A 17,383-nucleotide genomic window follows, 5' to 3' on the forward strand; every position below is an offset into this window, starting at 1 on the left:
GCACTTGCCAGTTCTTGATGGAAAGAAGAATTGGGATAGATGGGTTAAGCAGATGAAGGTGATGTTTGGGTTTCAAGATGTTCTTGAAATTGTTAGCAATGGTTTCGAGCCACTTCCAGAAAATCCCACTGATGTTCAGAGAAATACACACAGAGAAGCCAAGAAGAAAGATAGCAAGGCTCTATTCTACATTCATCAATGCGTTGACAACAAGGTGTTTGAGAAAATTGCTGATGCAGAAAGTTCAAAGGAGGCATGGGATACATTGGTGAAGTATTTCAGTGGAGATGATAAAGTGAAGAAGATAAAGTTACAGGCTTTGAGAAGACAGTATGAGTTGCTTCAAATGAAGGATGAAGAAAAGATTGAGGATTATTTCTCATCTGTTCTAACAATCACAAATCAGATGAAGCTTTGTGGTGAAACCCTTTCTGATAGATCAGTTATGGAGAAGATTCTGAGGACTCTCCCATCTCAATTTGATCACTTGGTGATAACGTATGAGGAAACCAAGGATTTGAATGAAGTGAAGATTGAAGAACTTCAAGGAGCATTAGAGGCTCATGAGATGAAGATAACTGGCAGAAAGGTGGAGAAAGATGAGGAACAGGCATTGCTTGCAAGATTCAAGCAAGAAGAGTCCAAGAAAGAATTGTGGAAGAAAAGAAAGGGAAAGAATAATCAGAAACAAGGTGATAAACCTGAATCTTCAAAGAATGGAGCTGAATCTTCTTCCAAGAATCAAGGGAAGAAAGATAAAAGAAAGGTACAATGTTATTGTTGTGAAAAATATGGACATTATGCTTCTGAATGCTGGTTCAATAAAGACAGAAAGGGAAAGAACAAAGAGCAAGAAGCTAATGTGGCTCAAGAAGATTCACACTCTGGTGCTGATACAGTCATGTTAATGGCTACTACAAGTGATAAAGAGTCAGAAGCAGTATCAGATACTTGGTATCTTGATACCGGATGCTCAAATCACATGACTGGTAAGAAGGAATCGCTGGGTGAATTTGATGATAGCAAGAAAACCAGTGTAAGATTGGCAGACTGCAGAAGTATGAAAGCTGAAGGTATGGGAAATGTGATCATACAAGGAAGTGATGGAAAAAGAGCAGTGATAGAAGAGGTACTCTATGTTCCTGGAATGAAGTGCAATCTCATGAGTGTAGGTCAGCTCATAGAGAAAGGTTATTCAGTAACTATGGAGGATGAAACCTTAAAGCTATACAATCCATTGAGGAAGCTCATACTGCAGTCAAAGCTTACTAAGAACAGAACCTTCAAAACCAGCATAGTGAATAAGGAGCAAATTTGTTATAAAGCTTCAGTGAAAGATGAAGAATCTGAACTCTGGCATAGAAGGTATGGACACTTGAACTATAGGAGTCTATGTCTACTGAAAACTAAGAATATGGTTATTGGGGAGTTAAATGTAAAGATCCCTGAGAAATCATGTAGCATATATTTAGTAGGAAAGCATTCTAGGTCAGCTTTCAAGTCTGATTTGAAGATGAGAGCAAAGCATGTATTGAATGTGGTGCATTCAGATATATGTGGACCTATAGAAACTCCTACATACAGTGGAAATAGGTATTTCATCACATTTGTGGATGAATATTCAAGGATGCTGTGGTTATATCTGATAAAACTTAAGAGTGAAGCTCTAGAAGTTTTTAAGAAGTTCAAGGTATTAGTTGAAAATCAGAGTGGTATGAAGCTGAAGATCCTAAGAACTGATGGAGGTGGTGAGTATACCTCTAGAGATTTTGAATCCTATTGCTCAAATCAGGGCATCATTCATGAAGTCACAGCTCCCTACACTCCTCAACATAATGGACTTGCTGAAAGGAGAAACAGAAGTCTCCTTGATATGGCCAGAAGTATGCTGAAAGAGAAGAAGCTTCCTCATGAGTTCTGGGGTGAAGCAGTCAATACTGCTGCTCATATTCTTAACAAGTGTCCTACTAAGAAGATGAAGGATAAGGTACCTGAAGAGATTTGGTCAGGAAGAAAACCATCAATCAGTCACTTGAAGATTTTTGGCTCAATCTGCTATAAGCATGTTCCTGACTCTAGAAGAAAGAAGTTGGAGGACAAGAGTGAAGCAATGATACTGGTTGGATATCATAACACTGGAGCATACAGGTTACTTGAGCCACACTCTAAAAAAATTGTGATAAGTAGAGATGTGAAAGTGCTTGAGGATGAATTCTGGGATTGGAATTCAAACAAATGCAGTCTATCTGAGAAGCATGTCATCATTGAAGGTGACAAAGAGCCTGATGAACTCATTACAGATGAAGAAGTTGTAATTGAAGAAGTACCTGATGAGGAGCCAACCACTACAGCTAGACCACAGAGAAACAGACAAATCCCAAGAAGACTACAGGACTGTGAAGTAACTGGTGATGATGAAGTAAATCCAGATGGAGAACTGGTACACTTTGCAATGTTTGCAGACACTGAACCTGTAGATTATAAGGCTGCTTTGAGTGATGAAAACTGGAAAGAAGCTATGCAGGAAGAACTGAATTCTATAGAGAAGAATCAGACATGGGATTTGGTCAAGCTGCCTGATGGAAATAAGGCAATAGATGTTAAATGGGTTTTCAAGCTGAAATTGAACCCTGAAGGCAAAGTGGTAAAGCACAATGCCAGACTTGTAGCTAGAGGGTTTCTACAGAAGGAGAGTCTTGATTACACTGAAGTGTTTTCACCAGTTGCTAGGCATGAAACTATCAGGTTGGTAATAGCTGTAGCAACCAGTAAAGCATGGCCTCTATATCACCTGGATGTGAAATCAGCTTTTCTAAATGGTACATTAGAAGAGACTGTGTATGTTACACAACCTCCAGGATTCATTATCAAAGGGAAAGAAGATAGGGTGTTCAAACTGAACAAGGCTTTATATGGTTTGAAGCAGGCACCCAGTGCCTGGAACAAAAGAATTGACAAGTTTTTTGTTGATCAAAGCTTTAAGAAATGCATAGCTGAACATGGAGTTTATGTAAAAGGAAGCTCAGAAACAAGGTTACTGATCATATGTCTATATGTGGATGACCTGTTGGTAACTGGAAGCAACATGAAAGACATTGAAGAATTCAAATCTGTCATGAAGTCTGAGTTTGAAATGACAGATTTGGGAAAGCTTGCTTACTTTCTGGGAATGGAGTTTCTGAGAACTTCAAAGGGATTGATACTTCATCAAGCAAAGTATGCTACAGAGATACTGAAGAAATTCAATATGTTAGACTGCAATTCATCAATCACTCCTGCAGATTCTAACATTAGAAGTGAAGTAATAGAAGATGATGAAGCTGTTGATCCAACTATGTTCAGGAGTCTCATTGGTTCACTGAGATACCTATGTCAAAGCAGGCCAGACATTAGCTATGCAGTTGGAATTGTAAGTAGGTTTATGAGTAACCCTAGTAAAACTCATTTCTTAGCAGCTAAGAAGATTCTAAGATACATAAATGGTACTCTACAGTATGGAATCTTGTTCCCTGATGCACATGAAACTGAGCAGCTCAGCATGACAGGCTACTCTGATGCAGACTGGTGTGGGGATAAGATAGATAGGAGGAGCACTACAGGTTTTGTATTCATGTTGCAGGGAGCACCTATATCATGGACCTCAAAGAAGCAGTCAATAGTGGCTCTCTCTAGCTGTGAAGCAGAATATGTTGCAGGTTCTGCAGCAGCTTGTCAAGCAAACTGGTTGAGGAATGTTTTGGAGGATCTGATGATCAACATTCAGCAACCTATCAAGCTTCTGATTGACAACAAGTCTGCAATAAATCTAGCTAAAAACCCTATTGCACATGGTAAAAGCAAACACATAGAGACCAGGTTCCACTACTTGAGGGACCAAGTGAACAGATGTAAGATCAATGTTGAGTACTGCTCAACACTTAATCAAGTTGCTGACATCTTCACCAAACCTGTGAAAAGAGCCCAGTTTCTGAAGCTTAGAAGAGAGCTGGGTGTGTTTTGCTTTGATAGTTTGAATTAAGGAGGAGTATTGGTGTGTAATTCAAAACTATTGTATGTTTTCCTTCATGTTAGGGTTTTGTTACTTGGTGAATAAGTAATAACAGATTTCCTTATGTTTAGCTAGATTTAGTTACGTTTTGTTAGTTACTTGATAAGCAAGTAACACTAGGTTACTCTTGTATATATAAACATTGTAACCCTCATGAATAATATTAGTTTTTCACAATTTCATTATCTTTTCTATTCTTCTCTCTAAAACCCTAACCCTAAAACAGTTTCTGTTATTTTTTCTATTTCTTCTTCACAAAGAAACCTTCACCAACTTCACATTCAACACTGTTATACCCCAACAATAGATGCCTAAAGAAAAATCTTTTTAATAATGTGAACATTCTCTCTTTAACACTCTATAATACTCATTTTATTATTAGGTGAAACTCACGTGGATTTTACATTTTGAAAATGGATCTTAAAAAAAATGATCAGACCAATTATATGGATTTTGTGCAATATACGAGTGGGTGTTTAGAAAAGATGTTAGAAAGTGAGTGTTCCTATCATTTATGATATCTACAAACACTTACTCATTGGAACTCTAACCAATTATCATTTTTTTCTTTTCAATCACCGACTATTCTTAATAGGGTTCATCCACTAAGTTCTAGCAGAAGAGCTTGGGTTGGGGTCGTTTTTACGTTCATGTTTTGTTCAGGATTCATGTTTGTATTGTATCCCTTATCTCTAATTGATCTTCAAATGAAATATAGCCCTTTATTATGGAATGTTAGCATCACTCATTTTAACACACTTTTCAACGCTCTTTTTGATTGGTTCAAATTCACATGAGTCCTACCAATTTATGCGGGTCCCATATGACTTTGGTGGGGTCATGCAAATTTGAACCAATTAAAGAGTGTGTGCTGAAAAGTGTGTGCTAAAATGTCTGTTGCTAACATTTCTCTAATCTTATTATAGTTAAACAAAAGGTATTTCATAACAAGTATCTTAATTTTAGAAAATAGACGACCTATATGAAATGAATGAACCCAACTTGTTATTCATCGATCGAGTTCCTTTTTATTCTGATTTGATAAAGAAATTGCAAATACCTAATAAAATGTAACAAGTCAGTCAAGATCGGTAAACACATCAAGCTTCATTATTGATGGTGGTTGAAGGCTTCCAAACTTGATTTTTTATTTTTTTTATTTTTATTATTGGTGGTCAAACCTGTGAATTTGTGTTGGTTATGCTACTTTGTAACACCTTGTGCTTGATAGGAATTTTTTTTTTTTTTTACTAATGTAAGAAAACGCTACATACATATGTACCTGATGATTATACAAGTATCGAATAATTTCCTTCTTATGTTCCGGTCCTAACACTTCATCAAGGGATCCTGTAATATACAGGACCATTACCTGTATAAATTTTAATTACAAATATCAATATGTAGTGGTCGCCATATCTTTATTAAATAATAGAAAAATAAAAAAAATAGAAAAGAACTAAAACAAAAAGAGTTAACAATTATTTTATATTAACCCTTCTATTTATAAGAAAAGGGACCCATATCATTTGTCTTTTCAGTAAAACTCATTAACTAATTGATCCCAATTTTTGATCGACAAAAGATACAATAATGTACAACAACATTTTTGCACAATTTATTATAATACATTTCATAAAATATCGCAACAATTCCTTTCTTTTCTTGTCAAGATCTAATTACATGTCGAGACAAGATGAAAATATTGCAACAATATCGCAACCAACCAAGATTAAAATATGGCAACAATACTTACATATCATATATCCGATGTTGGATTTATCTCAATAAATATTTTTAAAATATCAACTTTTTATAATTTTAATAAAAAATAAATAAAGAATTTAAATATCAAATATGTATTAACATGTGTGAAACAATCAACTAAATCACTCATTTTAGAACAGATATTAACCAAAATTGAATCTCACCAGTGGTGGAACATAAAGCATAGAGCCAGCGCATTCAGCAGGCCAATGCCCATCATGAGCTTGAATTGAGGAATAGAAACCGATAGCCCTTCTAATTGTAGTAATCAATGCTTCTTCTGTTGTGATATCTGTGTTTCTTAGTTTCACTGCTGGTGGAATTGGGCCACATTGGTTCTCCTTTGTGAGCTGCGTGTAATTCAACATTCAACCATCACATTTATAATTGACAATAAAATTATTAAAATGTAATACACAGAACTAGATCTCTCAACAATGAATTAGACTTATGAGAGATTGTACTTTGAATATTTACTATTCCCAAAATTACTTTAACTCTCAATATAGCTTATCCTTTACTATATCTAATCCTAGCAAACATGCAAACCCTAATTCCATAACCCTAAATCTAAGAAAATGGCTCCAAAATTGGATATTTGAAATGCATTGGAAAACTATGGTAATTACTCTCCCCACTGCTCAACGAGCCTCTTTCTCTTCTTTGGAAACCATCACTCTGACCTAACCCCATTTCTCTCTCCCTTTTCTCTCACACCCATTCTCTGAATACCACCATAGACCTCTGCCATCGGAATCTAGCAGTCCTCCGCCGTATCCGCACCATCGCCTGTGGCCATTTCACCTCCGCCGCAACCGTCTATGATTTCGACCCAACACTTTCTTCTTGCTCACATCATGACCTTTTTTTTCTCTTTCATTTTCGCTCTTCTCCTCTCTCAATCGCTGCTTTTCTTCATTCTGATCTCCTCCAGTTCTGGCTACCTCACTAAAAACTGCTGCGAGAACCGTGAGTTGAGAGAGTGAACATACCCTGAAGAGAATCACACATCAAATACAGTCATGAAATTCTCCGCATCTCGATTTGTTGGTTTGCATTTCTCCAGGTAATAAATCTATCACATTCAGTTGCATGCTAATTTGTTATTATAAAATGAAAATAAAATCGGGGTTTGTTTCTATCTCATTCAAATTGTCGGTAAATTATTTAAATTTGTATTTTTGTGGTTTTATTGGGTAAACAATGGTGTTGTTCAGAATGAAAAGTGGTAAAAGAATTTGATAAAGAATGTTAAAGATATGAATAAATCTATGTAATTTGACAGAAACACTTCAAGGATGTTGGATGCATTTGTTGTTGTGTAATTTCTTATGTTTTGACAAGTTATATATCATTGTTTGTAGAATTTCCTTTGTTGCTGTGACGATTTGGTTTCAACCATTCAGGTAATGCATTTGTTTCTCTTATGATATCCGATCATTTATTGTGAAATTGAGAGCAACTGAATAATTTATTTTTGTTTCGTTTTGACTCTATGAAATTATGTGACATCAGGTTTGATTGCATAGTTTAATTTTAGGTCATGATGTTGTTTGACTGCAATGGAAGAGAATATAAGAGAGGGGATGAGTTTGGATGGTATACATAAATTGATAATATTGTGAGGAACAAGTAAAATCCAGTTGATGCTTATACATTCAAAATTTTCATTTTGTATATTTATTTGTTTCTTGAATTTATGATAGATTGTGTGGTTCATTTGTTTTGACAGCATACAAATTCTGGCATGTGACAAAGTGTATAAAGTACGGGTCAAACCTGTTGGTGAAGGCTACTGCCACGGTCAGTTCTCTCTCCCTCTCTCAACGACCTTGCTACCATCACCATGGCCAAACCAATTGGTTTCAGATTTCCCTCTTTCCTTTAGCTTCAATCATTTAATCATCTTTTTCATTCTTCAATTTCGTCTGAGAGAGGTCGCATGATCGAATAGTGGGATGATGACACTCAAATACTCGCTTGCGACCATCTTTTGAAACTAGCGTCGGAAGCTTTGATGTGATAGTTAACTGAATCTCTTGAATGCAAAATCCAAAGACGACGCCAGAAGGGTGACTGTTCGATGTAGAAGACCAATCGTCTATGTGGGTTGCCAATGCAATGTTCTTTGGTTTCTCAAAGGATTTACCTGTAAGAAATTGTTTCTAACACCTTTTTTTTAATTATGTGATTTCACAATGAAAATTCTTATTACATATGAGATGGGTTAGTATAACTTGGTTGTTTATCCCTTGACTTATTTGTATATCAAATTTTCTTGCAATGATTTAGTTGTCTTATATATTCGACACCCTATATTTTGTTTCTTTTAATAATCTAGAGCTAGAGTTTTGGTTCACTGGTATTTGGGTTTTGTTTGTGTATTTGATAGTTATAAGAAATATTTGTTTCGGTAATTAAGCACTTTGATTTGGTCATGTTGTGTGCTATGATATGTGAAGGCTGATTCACAGTGCATCGACAAATTTTTTCATGACTGTTTCTACGCCTTTCATTGCATTGTTGTGGTTTGGGCCAGTGTTTTTGCTTTTGCAGTTTCTATGTCTGCTTTGTGTGCATAGTTGTTACCATTTAGATTCTTCTACGCCTTGGAAAGCATCTTGGTGACGATTCAGTTCCCACCATTAAGGTAATTCTCGGATGCGCTTATCAGTTTTTCTTCTTCTTACATTTGCATCCCTTACCTGTTTGATAATGCTTTTGTGAACTTTCAGCTATAATTTGGTTTGTCAAAACTGATCTCAAATTCCTAATACTACATTTATAATTACTAGCGGAAAGACGGGCACTATCGTGCCCGTCTGTCCGCTCTTTCTACTGCGCTAACGCATGTGATTATTTTATTATGTTTGTTTGTATAATTTTGATTAAATTTTTTAAACTTTTAAATATTAATGGAAATTATTGATTTTATTGTTTATTCTAATAGTAATTAGTAACATCATAACATAAATGTATAAATGACATTTTATGTAAAAGAAACATTGTTATGATTGCGATAAAAGAATATCTTTAAAAACAACATTTTTCGTAAAATCTCCATCTTATCTTTCTATTTTCTCTTCATTAATGAGAACTTTTGTTGAATTTTGAGAAACTCCTCTCGATAAAGCTACATATAATTGACCATGACTGAAAACATGTCGTGGAAGATAGATTCCGACATTGGGAATGGTCTGCCCTTTAACATTAATTTTTGCTCACATTTGTTACTAATATTTTTTTAGAGGATTTAAAGTCCAATCTTAACATAATATTTTGCTCACGTTTGTTACTAATATTTTTTTCCAGAGGATTTAAAGTTCAATCTTTAACATTGTTTTTTGCTCACGGTTGTTACTAATATTTTGTTTAGAGTATTTAAAGTTCAATCTTTAACATTATTTTTTTCTCACGTTTGTTACTAATCTTTTTTAGAGGATTTAAAGTCCAATCTTTAACATTATTTTTTGCTCACGTTTGTTACTAATCTTTTTTTTAGAGAATTTATAATCCAATCTTCAACAATATTTTTTGCTCACGTCTATTACTAATCTTTTTTTAGAGGATTTAAAGTCCAATCTTTAACAATATTTTTTGCTCACGTTTGTTAATAATTTTTTTAGAGGATTTAAATTCCAATATTTAACATTATTTTTTGCTCACGTTTGTTACTCATTTTTTTTTAGAGGATTTAAAGTACAATCTTTTCCATTATTTTTTACTCACGTTTGTTACAATTGATCAAAGACTAAGGATGAGTAATTTATATCAATAAAATAATATGGAATACTGTTTTTTGTGGAAGGGATATGAAAATACTTGACAATCTTTGTCGGTTGTATTGAGGGGAACAACACAGATGTACAAAATAAAAGCGATTGATAAAAAAGTAACATGAGTTGTTGTTTTGTGCTAGTTTTCTTGTGAGTTTGATCTTTGGTTAACAGAGGTAAAAGAGGGTTAACGGCGACGATTAGTGACATGGATTACTAATCCACGTATTATTTTATAATTGGCTATTTGTATTTAAAATTAAGGGTATTTTTTGAAAGAAAAGTTCAACCCAAAGGTGTGCTTATAGATAAAAAAAAAAAAAAAAAGCACACTATCATAGTTTGTATAAGCAATTATAAACCAGCAAAGTCAAATAATTCTTAAAATTAATCGTAAATAATTTGAATCATAATCACTTATAAACCAACAAAGTCAAATAATCCATAAAATTAATCAACTTTGATTAGTTGTAACATGAAAGAAAGAAAAAAAAACTTACAGGTTAATTCTGAATTCTGATGCAAGGGCGGATAGAGGTTGAGAAAAACTAAACAATGCGGGAACGAACTATGAACTGTTAGAACCCTACTTATTAATATTTTTAATATAGTGCTAACAAATCTTTTAGGATTTTGAATCATAATATTTTTCTCAAGTTTATTACTAATATTTTTATCAGAGGATTTAAAGTCCAATTTTTAACATTATTTTTTTTCTCATGTTTGTTACTAATCTTTTTTTTTTTTGCTCACGTTTGTTACTAATCTTTTATTAGAGGATTTAAAATCTAATATTTAACATTATTTTTTGCTCATGTTTGTTATTAATATTTTTTTAGAGGATTTAAAATCCAATCTTTAACAATATTTTTTGTTCACGTTTGTTACTAATCTTTTTTTAGAGGATTTATAGCCCATTTAATATAGTGCTAACAAATCTTTTTCTAAAAGATTTTGAATCATAATATTTTGCTCACGTTTGTTACCAAAATTTTTATCAGATGATTTAAAGTCTAATTTTTAACATTATTTTTTGCTTAGTTTGTTACTAATCTTTTTTTTCTCACGTTTGTTACTAATCTTTTATTAGAGGATTTAAAGTCTAATCTTTAACATTATTTTTTGCTCATGTTTGTTACTAATATTTTTTTAGAGGATTTAAAGTCCAATCTTTAACAATATTTTTTGCTCACGTTTGTTACTAATTTTTTTTTAGAGGATTTATAGTCCAATCCTCATCGGCTATTATTTTTGTTTAAAACAAAATTAAAAAAACTCATAGACTCGTGAGAAATAAAGCTGGAAAATATATAAACTTTGGATTATTTTTTTTCATAAGTGATTATTGTTCAACTTTGATTTTCTCAAATTCTGATTCATTCGTTCTTCTAACAAAAAAAAGTAAAAGCAAAGCTTGAATTGTAATGTTGGCGGAAAGTAAATTGCTCGAAGGATAAAACAGAAAGATATTCAATTCATGAAGTGGACCTTAAAGATATTCCATTCAAAGGTGCTTCAGAAGTATTAATTAAGTTCGTGAGCCTTGGAACTTTCTAATTTTTTAGAGGTGATGAGATGTGATCAGAGGGTACTATGATGAATTCTGGATCGATTTGAATTCATGAGAAGAGACATAAAGAAGGCAAATATAATTTTTAAACTTTTTGTGAGTTTGATCTATTGTTAACGGTGGTAAAAGAAAGTTAACGGTGACGATTAGTGACATTAATTATTAATCCACATGTTATTTTATAATTGGCTATTTGTATTTAAAATTAAGGGTATTTTTGGAAAGAAAATTCCAACCCAAAAGTGTGCTGAAAGGGGTAGTTTTCTTTATATATAGTATAGATAATTTTTAGTTTTTAAAGTGGCCAGTTTTGAATTCGAATTTTTGCTAAAATCATGTTTTTCACATTGATATTGGGTGAGAAAATAATATTTAGTTTGAATAACTTCACATCTTCTTCAGATGAGAAATATTGCAGGTAAGTAAGATGTCTCATTGTGCTAGAAGAAATACATTCAATTGTTTATGAATTAGGTACAAACAATAATTTGATTGATAATATTGAGTGTGTGTTCTTTAGTTAAATAAACAATAATGCGATTGATAACACTGAGTGTGTGTTCTTGCCAGCAAACCATTGTTTATCCACTGTTAGTTGCGATGTTCCGATAACATTTTACATTTGTAGGCTTATAGCCATATTCTTTTTCTATGCTAAAAAAGAAAATTGTTTTTGTTTTGTTGTTGTTGTTGAGGTAAAGCAAATACTAGTGACATATGAGTTTTTATAGCTATCATGTGGTTATACCAAGTTTCAAATTATTGGGTTACATGATTGACACACATTTTCTCTTTTTATGTGGAATTGCATTGAATAGGAAACAAATCATCAATAGTAACTGACATATCAAGACAATGAGTGGATGGGATTCTTACTGAAGATGTGCCATGGTGGTAAGTATATACTATATAATGATTATTAGCACTTAATGAACACAAATAGAAGTGCATTATAATTAAAATTTGCACCATATTGAATCTCTCATTTCCAGCATTCTTTGAGCAACAGGGGGGATTATGATAAAAACATGAGAATTCAAAGACTACTTAAAGAGTAACCAAAGTGTCCATCACTAAACCGTGTAGAAATAAAATGGGTTCAACATGTTATGCACCGGTGGTGGTTCTGAAAATCGTCGTTGGCGCAGCCGCGGTGGTGTGAGGAGGTCAAGGTATGGTGGTGACCGTGGTTGTGTGGTGATGTTGAGGTTGTGATGGTGGGTGTCGTGGTTGTGAGGCAATGATGTGAGGAGGTCACAGTTTTGTGTGGTGTGTTACGAGCTTGGTGGGTTGGCAGTTTAGGTTGTGTGGTGGTGGTGATGTGGTGCGAGGAGGTCACGTGTTTCGTGATCCGAGAAGTGCTGTTCAGATCCGCCGTTTTTTGTTCCACCATTGGTTCTCTTTTACTACGGCGACGAACACATTCTCCTTGTCACAGACGACTGCCTTTTTATGGTATGGGTTGTGGTTCCGCTTCAAACCAGCGTCGCTGCCCGTGTTTTGTTGTTGGATTTCGTCTTCCTCTAGATTTATGTTTGTGTTGTCGCTTGTTTCTTGGTGAGGATGTTTGGCGGTGTAGTGATACAGTGATGCTGGTGGTGATGCGCGGTGGTGATGCAGTGGTGGTGGTGGTTATTCAATTGTGGTGGGGGTGGTGATGCGTGGTGGTGGTGGTGAAGTGTGGTGGGGGTGATGATGTGTGGTGATGATTGGTGTTTTAAGTGTGGAAGCGGGTGCTTGTTGGGGTGATTTCCTTTGGAAGTAACATCTGTTACACGGGTCCTTGTTCGTCGTCACTAGCTCTTGTTTGTGACTTTTGGGTGGTTTAGGTGTTTACAGAGTTTGGAGGGTGCGTGTCTCATTGTGTTGAGCCTTTTCCTTTTGATTTGTTTGTTGTTTAATCTTCGCATGCCATGTCTTTCGACTTACATATTGTGTGCTGGTTTTCGGTGGGCCGGTTCCTTTGGCTTCGAGATCGGAAGTCGGGGTCTAGCTGCAATCTTTGTTTGACTTGATTTGGTTTTTCACCAGTGTACCGGGGGCGAGGGGTGCCCTGCTAACTTGGTAATAAAGTCTGGTGGACTGATCACTTTTGATTCAAGATCGGGAGTCAGTTCTTTTGACTCAAGTTGGTTTTTGGGCTTTTGTTTTATGCTCTTTCGATAGATTGGAGGTCGCGAGGTTGTGGAAGCTGCATGATCCTTCGGTCAGGTGCTTTTTGTAATGTGGCTCAGCTTGGGTGTTAGGGTCTGGGAGTTTTATTTTGAGGGTATTCTTTGGGGGTGAGTAGTGACGATGGGCGGTGGTGGATACCATGTTTACAGTGCTTGTTTTTTTGGAGTCTGTTTTAGGTGATGATATGTTTTGGTGGGTTTATCTTCAGGGGTGTTCTTAGGTGGTTATGGTGTACCGTCTATATGCAGCACCATTTGTATCTTGTTTCGTCCATACCTTGCGTCTTGCGGGAATGACGTTTAATAATATTTGCCGATTAAAAAAAAAAGGTGTTTTTTTGGGGTAACAGAAGAACCACATAGTTAAAAACCAACAAGTATCAGGCATGAAAACATTCAAAGACTTTCTTCCTTGGTTGTGGTAATCACATCTCTCTATCATATCTCCAACTCAGGTTTTCATACTCATTCATTTTGAGCTGCAATTATTATTATTCCTTTTGAATGAAATTCCTAATTCTAAATGCCCTCAAACTGGTGTTTTTATTTATTAATTTCAAATTTTTCAAATATAAGTATGTCTTTTGAAGATGCTGTGGGATTCGAACATGATTTAATTTCTTATCTGTTATGAAATCCATTGCGATTTGAACATGATATAATTCATTGCCATTATTTTGAGGGTAGCTAGACTTGAGACCCTAACAAACGCAACTAGCTTGAAACGGATTGAAGAGTATTATTATCTATCCTAGCAAACCTTGTTTAGCTATTTCTACTAAACCTCTTTCACTGACATGCCTGAATCTTAATTGCAACAATTCAGAATTACTATGAGGTGCTACACTAGCTACCGATGCATGACCAATTACAATGAAACCATCTAAAATGTATAAACCATTCATCTTAGACACTTTAACAGTAATTAATGCACCATGCGAAATTTTACAAACCCCATGCTCAATTCTAGTAAATAACTTAGACTATCAAACATGCTTAGGGAAAGTAAATTCGCTTAAGTTCGGGAACAAACCTCATATCCCTTAGAAGGAATTTAGGAGTCCCATGCCTTTGACTTTGCAAGCATTGTTATTTCCGAGTCGAACAACTCCTCATTCTTTCAGAGTTAAAGTCTCAAAATATTCCTACGCACCGTGGTCGGGTGGTGGGATCCGAAGGAGTGTTGATGTCAGTCATTTTCAGGTGTTTAATTGGGCTCAACTATGGTGATAAGAAGATGAAGTTCTATTTTCAGAGTTTTGGTCGGTTGGATGATTTTTTGGAAGGGTTTCGTCAGCAGCAGTTGATAGGTAATTGAATTTTGTTTCTTTTGTCATTCGCGAGGAAGTTTTGGGGCTTCACTTTGATTTAGGTGTTGACTTTGGTGTTGGTGGTTAGTTTTCTTCTTGGTGTTGGTGTCCCTCAATTAAGTGATGTTTGTATTGGTGTTTTTGTGGGTTTCTTTTTTGTGTTTCACGTATATACGACACTTTTGCTTTGTAATTTTTGTATGTCGGTCCATGTTTCTCTTGTGCACGGACTCAATTATAAATAAATTATACCGTTAAAAAAATCATATGTTGTTGTACCCTTGTCCTCTATTGTGATAATCAAAGCACACTGCACTTATGTCCTACCCTTTTCGTGGTACATTAAACACTTAGGAAATAATTGTCATCTTGTTCGAGAAAAGGCTAAAGTTGGAACCGTGACACTTCTTCCTATATCTTCATCAGTTCAGCTTGGGGGTTTCTATCAAATGCCATACTCTAAATAGTTTCTCTTTACATGCTTCTAAGTTGGGCATGGTAAACATCTACTATGCTCCAACTAGATTTTTTTGTTATGACAGCTCCAAGTTAGTTAGAATATTATGGTTAGAGTGATTGTGATAGCTAGCTATGATTACAAGTTCAAGTTAAGTACTCCCTCCGTCTCTTAATTATTATTTCTTTAGCATTTTTTTTTTGTTATTTTACAATACTAATGCAGCATTTATTATTTTTTTCCACTATTATACCCTTATTTATTGAATTTCAATCAAATTAACTACTCAACTAACTACAATTAATAAGGGTGTTTTAATAAATGTCACTAATTTGACTATTGAAATCAACACAATTTATCATTTCTTTAATAATCGTGCTCAAACCTTAAACGACTAATATTGTGAGACGGATGAAGTATCTATACTTTTATACTATTGTGAGACGGATGAAGTATCTATACTTTTATACTATATTTATACTATATATAAAGAAAACTATCCCTTTCAGCACTTTGGGTTGGATTTTTCTTTCCAAAAATACCCTCAATTTTCAATACAAATTGATATGAATACATTTAAATATTAAAACAAACGTAACAAACATGATATGAATATATATTTTTGTTTTTTTCTTTATCATTTAAAAAGTGTAACAAACTAGATGAGTATATTTATACTTACTTTTTCATCATTCCAATTATACCCTTAAACAACTTTTTCTATAATAAAATTGTTGGTGTCATTAAAAAAAATTAGATTATATTTTTTTATTATATTATTGGTGTCATTGAAATAAGATAATCATGATTAGTTTAGTTTGTTATAACTTGAAAGCAACAAACATTTATATTTTTAGTCTTAATCAAAATTTCATAAAAAATTATCGTTCATAATTTTCAAACTTTAACATAATAAATAAAGTAAAAAGACGAACAAGTGAGTTTGTTAATGTCAGAAAGACGGGCACGTGAGCTTGTACTTTATGTATTCACATTCATTAATGCAACAACCATTTCTCTCAACGCTTCCTCTCCTATTATATAGTTTGTTAATGTCTTCCCCACGAGATTCTTTTCATATTAATTATTATGCAAGTTTTAACGTCTTTAGTTTCTTAGATCATGCAAGTTTTTACGTCTTTAGTTTCTTAGATCTAGAACATGATTGTACTATATATTAGTATAATAGTATTGTTTTTTTAAGGAATATATTAATATTGTTAGATCCAAAGTATGTATATTTTTTATGAGTAATGATATTTGTACATCTCTTTCTTACAACTCTCATGACAACTTTGTTTCTCTCTCATATGATTGGTCAAAAACAATAGAGAGAGAAAAAAGAAGAGAGATGTGTCAAAAAGATGAGAGAGAAAGTTGTGAAAAAGTTGTTAGAAAATGGTTGTACAAATATCATTTCTCATTTTTTTATATTATGTTAGATCTAGAACATGTTTACATCCAAACATAGATAATTGTTGAATTCATTCAACTACTTGGATTGGTTTGGTGGTATTATAATTTGGGACCTGAGAGTGTGTTCCTCCTTAAAGTCTGAGATTCTATTCAATCTAATGACATTTTAGGTGGTCAAATTGAATAAAGCATATTCAACAACTTTGACCATATATTACCTACCTCCCAAACTAAAAAAAATATAAAAAATTCTTAAAAAAATGATAAATGGAGGTCTAGAGAGGGAGAGGAGATATACTTTTATGAGTATATCTCCTTAATTACCTGCATTCTCATGAAGAGGTCAGCACTTTGTTTGATGGAAAGTCGGTTTGTGGTGAATTCATGGCGTAGCCTTTCTATCTCATCTCGTTCTTGTTGAGTTCCAGCATTTGGATCGAATTCCCAATGCTGACGTCCTATGAAATTGTTCACAGAAATCAACCTTTCTCCTCCTTCTGCTATCTTCAACTTCCACATCTTTTCCTTTTATGTTTTCTTTTCTACGTTGCTCTTCGTTCTTATGTGACAACCGCAGCTGCTATATATAAATACGGAAACTATGAATCCTATAATGTCATTACATTAATATAATATATAATCGCAACCCACAAGACATTAAAGATAAATATAATAATAATAATAGTTTAACGGTGAACGCTCTGATATTTGAAGCTTGATTGAGTGTATATCGATCATTCAATCATTTAATGATATGCATATTTTTATATTAAATATTTTAATGTAAATTGAAATTTTGAAATCTTTTTACTATAAGATTCATGTGTTTATTAGTAACTAATAAACATAAATAAATTTACATGTA

The 17,383-nt window shown here is 33.9% G+C and overlaps 1 protein-coding gene across 1 annotated transcript in view; it reads right to left on the reverse strand.

Annotated features, from left to right (window-relative positions):
* The window catches only part of LOC146914289 (lupeol synthase-like), a 39,467-nt gene extending 22,387 nt beyond the window's left edge, over window positions 1-17,080 (reverse strand). The window contains exons 1-3 of the mRNA XM_085717158.1: window positions 16,843-17,080; window positions 5,980-6,165; window positions 5,331-5,420 (exon numbers count right to left, since the gene is read on the reverse strand). Of these exons, the coding sequence (XP_085573284.1) occupies window positions 5,331-5,420; window positions 5,980-6,165; window positions 16,843-17,037 (471 nt within the window). The 5' untranslated portion in view covers window positions 17,038-17,080. The remainder of the gene's footprint in view (window positions 1-5,330; window positions 5,421-5,979; window positions 6,166-16,842) is intronic.
* Between the last annotated feature and the right edge of the window lie 303 nt (window positions 17,081-17,383).

Source organism: Medicago sativa, chromosome 6, assembly GCF_051527215.1.
Source record: "Medicago sativa cultivar Bolivia chromosome 6, Bolivia_mono, whole genome shotgun sequence".
Lineage (NCBI taxonomy): Eukaryota > Viridiplantae > Streptophyta > Magnoliopsida > Fabales > Fabaceae > Medicago > Medicago sativa.